Source organism: Morone saxatilis, unplaced genomic scaffold, assembly GCF_004916995.1.
Source record: "Morone saxatilis isolate NCDOM2014 unplaced genomic scaffold, NCSU_SB_2.0 Contig23, whole genome shotgun sequence".
Lineage (NCBI taxonomy): Eukaryota > Metazoa > Chordata > Actinopteri > Moronidae > Morone > Morone saxatilis.
In genome coordinates, this window is record NW_023339796.1 from 11,000,152 (window position 1) to 11,006,634 (window position 6,483).

General features: G+C 37.1%; 1 protein-coding gene across 2 annotated transcripts in view; it reads left to right on the top strand.

The window, feature by feature from the left end:
• The first annotated feature begins 775 nt into the window (after positions 1–775).
• Positions 776–6,483, top strand: part of LOC118335101 (NAD-dependent protein deacylase sirtuin-5, mitochondrial-like) — an 8,408-nt gene continuing 2,700 nt past the window's right edge. The window contains exons 1-6 of one of the 2 annotated variants that reach the window (XM_035671300.1): positions 776–894; positions 2,269–2,373; positions 2,986–3,119; positions 3,537–3,762; positions 4,451–4,538; positions 4,663–4,716. In XM_035671300.1, coding sequence (XP_035527193.1) covers positions 2,274–2,373; positions 2,986–3,119; positions 3,537–3,762; positions 4,451–4,538; positions 4,663–4,716 — 602 coding nt within the window. In that variant the 5' untranslated portion in view covers positions 776–894; positions 2,269–2,273. Of the gene's footprint in view, positions 895–1,058; positions 1,218–2,268; positions 2,374–2,985; positions 3,120–3,536; positions 3,763–4,450; positions 4,539–4,662; positions 4,717–6,483 lie in introns of those variants that run through there. The other variant, XM_035671299.1, reaches the window with a different exon arrangement.

Sequence of the window (6,483 nt, forward strand, 5' to 3'; positions counted from 1 at the left end):
GAGAGGGAAGGAGACAGACAGAGAGAGAGAGAGAGAGAGAGAGAGAGAGAGAGGCGTTGGTGGAAATCTGGCATGGATAGGCTTCAGTGTGAATACAATATATTTATATATATATATGTAAAGATGGTAAAATATGGAGGAAAGACAATGTTAGACAAGAAAAAACTCATTTACATTTAAATCAAATGCAGCACTCTGATTCATAACATATGATCTCAGGCTATATACTGCAGATTTAGACCTACACTAGCCTATGTGTTTCTTTTATTTGTCAAATTCCAACATGGCTTGACCATAATTAAGTACAGTGTCTGCCAGTATTGTTGTAGCCTACACAGTTTGTCTACAATGTTTATAGCCTAAACTTTAACAATATAATAATTAATGATATGAATGATTCTTTCTCATTTGTAATCATTTGTATTGTTCTAATTGTAAACAGGGCTTTCATTGTCACACTAACGCAAGAGGTACAATGAAATGGCACTGACATTGATTTCGAGAGGGATCAGTACAGTATCATGTGATAGGCTGTGTGATGCGTTCAAGTCACATCTGTAATTGTCCCACGGGAAGAACTACATAAATGTAAACAATAAAAAAAACACACACAATACAAACACAATTTAACGACAGGACTTCAATGGTGGAGCATGAAGTGTTGAGTAGGAGAATGAATGAATCACCCTGAATGAATCACACTTACAGCACTCTACCACTAGATGACTCTCCTAAACTTTTTTTTTTTTTTTCTCTCCCTCTCTTCATTTTAAGGGCATTTTGTTACGACAGTGTGGCGCGTTTACGGCCTCTCGTTATAATTGCCGTGTTAGAGGTAAACAAGCAAACTCTGCGAGGCTTTCTGCTCCCAAAGTGGGAAAACCACAAAGTGAGGTAGGTCCAGCAAGGTTACTAAGGGTAGTTAGTTAGTTAAGGGGAAGGTAAATGCTGTTTTGGGTGGGCATTACCCGTAAATACACGTGTTTGGATGTGCACGTTAGTTCCTGCGTGACAGAGAGCACGACAACATTTCATCCTCCGCTAACTTAACTCACGACGTTACACTCCATTTTAGGAGACTGTAAAGGACTTAAAGTCAACCACTTTACTGTACTCTCAAGATATGTATATATATATTAATACTTTTTAAGTGTCTGGTTGGTTACCTTGGAAGAAAACTGTTTAAAGTCCAAGAAGAACTACAAACAGCCATAGCAGTGAGTACAACTTAGCTGTAACTCGTGGAAGTATGCAGACTTTCTAGTTCCAGCTCTTTGACTCTAACTTGTAGTGAATCGCGGTCTTTATCTACATTAAGCTGTGCAGCCTGTAAAACCTGTTTCGACACGTTCGGCTTTAAGTTTGTTCAGGCTTGCAGGGCTCACCCAATTGCCTGTTTTTTATTGATAATTGTATTTAAGTAGTCCCATTTAAACCCCGATTCTTACTTTTACTTCCAACCTTTTCGTTTTAAAGTGTGTTTTATGGACATTCCTTGTCCTACCAGTGTCACTAAGCAGGCTTCCTCAGTTTTGTTGCAATTGCAGGCTTCATTTAAAACGAGAGTTACCACTGCTGTGATTGCACAACCCCATTAAGTTACATGCATTCCTCTTGCCCTATCTTGTGTTTATTTTGAAGGAATGTTAAAGGAGGGCATATTTATACAGTTGCACATACACAGGCTCGTTTCTATTGAATTTTCTATGCAGAAACACCCTAAGGTGTCACTTTTTACATTCTGTATAAAAGCTTTACATATAGACTGCATTTTCCTACATTTCACTGCAGTGAAATAAATGAAACAAAACAGCATGATTTTGATGCGCTGTTGCACCAAATGCACAATTTGCATAATTTTGTAAACATGCTCTATATGTAGCATGACATATTTGGTGTCTTTTTGGACTGTTCCTGTTAAGGATTTAAGACCACGGCTCCCTGGAAGAAGAGATCTTGTATCTCAATGGGACCTTCCTGACTAAATGAAGGATACATTTAAAAAAAAATTGTAAAGTTCTGTGGGTTTGAACGATGCTTGGCTGCACAGCATGAGTTTGTAAAGACAAGCTGCGTTTGACTCCAGTAGAGTTGAGGTTTGAGGTTGATTTGTCATCTTCATATTAAGTACAGAAAAGTCATAATGCATGTTGTATAAGGTGAGTAAATCTGCACCACATACTGTATTGGTGAGAATACAGATCAGAGTTAAAAGTGGGACTAATTTCTGCTCTTTTTGTGTTCTCTGTCTTGTTCCTCGTGTAATAGTGACGATGCTGCTCCAAAATCGAGCTGTGCTTGCCCTCGGTCTCCGCATGTACTCCACTAATGTGACGAGAGGGCCTTTGGTGGACACAGCAAGACCAAACTCAGGTAAAATGAAAGGTATTCGGTTTATATAAAGTTGGTTTTGCTGCTGTGTCAGCTCAGTACTGATCCCCCCCTTGTCCTTTCTGACAAGCACGATAATAAAAATGATTCAGCGAAATGAAATGTTTTTAGTAACACTTCACAGCAAGGTTCAGACATATCGTAGCATCTAGAAAATTAGTTAAAAATCAATCAACTGCCAGTTAATGGCAAACAAACATGTAGTTTCTGGATAACTAAATCAAGAACCATGTAGTTGATAATTATACGTTATTATTGATTCAATAATATATTCTATGTTAATGAACTAGTGTCTAATAATTACTTATCTGCTACTTTGCATACTGACAATTGTTCCTGACTCCACTAATGTACAACAGGGGCACCAAAAATACTATAATACACGACTCAAATGTTGTAATACTACAAATGTATTAATTAATCATATGCTGCGGCATCCAGAGTTCTACCCAGACATAGCATTAGTTGACATTTTGTTTGAATTTCAGGACGAAGGTGCTTCAGAACAAAAACACTGCTAACTCAAACTGACATTTGCTTGATAGTAATTGCTAAGGTATAGAATGTTTTTCTTCTTTTTTTTTCTTTTCCCAGACATGTCTGAATTCCGTAAAGTCTTTTCTAAAGCCAAGCACATAGCAATCATCACAGGGGCAGGTGTGAGTTCAGAGAGCGGAGTACCAACCTTCAGGGGAGAAAATGAGAAGTGGAGGAAGTGGCAATCTCAGGTAAGTTCTTAAAAAGCGAAGCACACGCAGGATGCGCGTGGCGGTTTTATTTATTTATTTTTGTCTTTTTATTTAGGTCAAAGTTTTGTGTGTGCTCTGGTCTCCAGCTGTGGTTTAGAGTTGTTGCTGTGGAGTGGGTGTATTTTATGTTTACATAATACATCTCCACAGCTCAGTGGCCTTAACTCAGGAGCAACAGCCAGTAAAGAGAGAGATGATGTTTGTTGCGTAATATTGATTCTTGTCGTGGGCTGCTGAAAGATTTACCTCCAGGAAAGAATCAAAAATGGTCTTTTGTACAAAAAAATATAATGTCCCTCCCTAATTGAGGTATTTAAACTGAATCTGTGCCTCTGAATACCACACTAACTCCTTAGCACTTGAGTTTTGTCCTAAAACAGCATTATGTTGATGCAGGACCTGGCGACACCCGAGGCCTTCTCTCGCAACCCGTCTCGTGTCTGGGAGTTCTACCATTACAGAAGGGAGCAGGCTTTGAGCAAGAGGCCCAATGCCGCCCATCTGGCCATAGCAGAGTGTGAGGCCCGGCTGAGGAAGCAGGGACGCTCCGTGGTTGTCATCACCCAGTGCATAGACGACCTCCACCGACAGGCCGGGTCCAAACATGTGCTCAAGGTTCATGGTGAGAGCCAGAGTTGGGCCAGACTACCAGACATTAGACTTAAATAGTGACATTTCACTGGATAATAAGTGTGGAATGATTGGATTGAAAAAGTATTTCTGTTGCAGTGAATTCTGCATTTAAAGGAGCGAACTGACGTGTGTTTCTTGAGGTTCTTAATTTGAACAAGTTGCCATCCAGAGAAATGCAGCGGATTCATTTCCCTATGGGGATGAATCAAATAAAACTTGAATATTAAGTAAATTATAATTGAAATCCTGTTCCATATTCAGTGATGACTGAAAACCATGACAGCGTAGTATGTCCCATGGTTTTACTGGGATATGGAAACATTTTATGAGTCAGTTGTTTTTCAAACAAACACCCCATGAGCCCACAGTTAGTCACTAGTTTAATGTCTGTGGACCAACAACAAGTTCTTGTTATGACATCATTTCAAGTGTTAATTCTCTCATTACCATCTCAAGGAGGCTGTTTTGTATGTTTTCGTACAGTTTCAGGGAGTAAAAACAGCGCTAAAGCCTTTTATTTGATTTCTTTCCCGAAATCTTGCTTTAATGTATGAGTCAGGGCACAAAAAACAAAAAAAGGATCAACAAATCAACAAATTCTGCGGAGAGGGAGATGTTTTCTGTGACTCCAGCGGGCCTAAATGACAAACAGCTGTGTTTTCTGTGTTTAACTGCAGGCAGTCTGATGGAGACTCGCTGTGTGAGCTGTGGAGAAGTGACTGTAAACAAGAGAAGCCCCATATGTGCTGCCCTAAAGGACAAAGGGTAAAAGGCAGCACCTCTGGAGTATACACACACTGATAAACATGCAGGACCTGTAGCCCGATCTCTTCAATTTAAACCACTAATGTGCTATTTAACCTACTGTGTTTGTTCTGTTATTATACAGTGCCCCTGACCCAGATGTTGCTGATGCCCAGATTCCTGTGGATAAATTGCCAAGGTGGGATTACTGTCGGTTCATGTTAATAACACAGAGGGTTAGATTTACTTAGCCTTTTATAGTGGTTTTCTGATGGATACTGCGCCTGTAGTTTCCCTTTATTAAACAGGTGCACAGTCTTTCTGTCAACTTAGGTGCATTCTGCATTGCAGCAGTGAATGTGCTTCTCTCCTCTACTTGTATAAGCATTTGAGGAAGGAGTGTGCAAATACTATGGGAATTTGCTTAATTTTGCCAATGCCAGTTTTACGTGAAAAAATCTCTCTGCACTATACAGAGCAGGTGCAAGTATGTTAGGAGGCAACTTTGTGGTGGGAGAAAAAACATAAATGAAACTGCATTGTACAAAAATCTTCATAGCAGCAGACAAGGAGTGATATAATGAACAAATAAAATATCTGAATATCTTATAAGGCCGAAGGTAAAAAGCTGATGGAGTTGGTTTGTGCTCATTACACATTAACTTAATGTTAATGAGTGGTAGAATGTCTGTATATAGCACTCTTTAGGTAAGAGCTTTAGGTACAGTTTTTTCAACGTGCTTCAAGAGACACTAGTTGTATTAACCACCGTCTCCACCCTCCACCTGCTCAGCTTTGAGCTTCTGGTTGGAACCTGCTGCTACTTCTGCTCAGCGCGCCTTCTCTTGTTCCCAACCTCACCCTCACCAGCCTGTTTGCAGTGCTTTTTTAAATATTGTGTATATAATAACATAATATATATATATATATATTATATAAAAATACTATATATAATTATATATAGATATAGATATCATAGTATATATATATATATATATATATATAGATATAATATACTATAATAATATATATATAATAATAAGAAAGTCCCAACCTTATAGGCCATATAACTCCCAGATAATATTACTAACCTGTATTATAACCCATATATATTGATACCCTAGTCCCCGTTATTATCATTATAATAAATAATAATCCCACGGGTGTATAATATCCTGCCTCACCAAAACTTATCGCTGTTTATATTATATGTTGGGCCTTATACTAGGGTGATCTCACGATGTGATCAGGTTAGAAAACCTTGGTGAGTGAAAGGGGAAATTCAATATATAGAAATAAAATTAATAATAGAAAATTATTAGTATAGCTTCAAACTTCATTTATATAGTCTTGTAAAAAACCACATAATATAGATATAAACGGTAAATAAAAAGGGTATACCCCCCTATAATATCTCCCATTAACGAACCGAAATAAATAATATTATATGGTTTAATTTATATATAAATAAAATATATAAAATATATAAATATAAAATATTATGGTTATATAGAATATATAGGATACACCCACCCTGGATAAATCTAAATAATAATATAACTATTCCAGAATATATAAAAAAAAAAAAGCAGGTCAAACTTGTTAATCTATTTCAATAAGTATAAGGGTTGATTAATTATGTATTTAATTAATAAGAGAGCGGTTCATTATAATTTAACCCTTGACCGGCTGACAATACTGTGGACTGTTAAGTTATTAATACTGCCTTATATGTTGAAACATAATAATTATGATAATTTAGGGATATTATATTCATGGAGTCCCCTCCTCTACCTCTAATAGATAGTAATGAATATAATAGAGCCTTAGGGGTCAAAAAAATATCAATATGATATACAATATTATAAATGAAAATATATGTTATGTGATAGATGAGTTTATAGTATTATAGTTTATAGTAATTTCATTTATTGTCACAATTATGACATTTGCAGTTTAGATATCA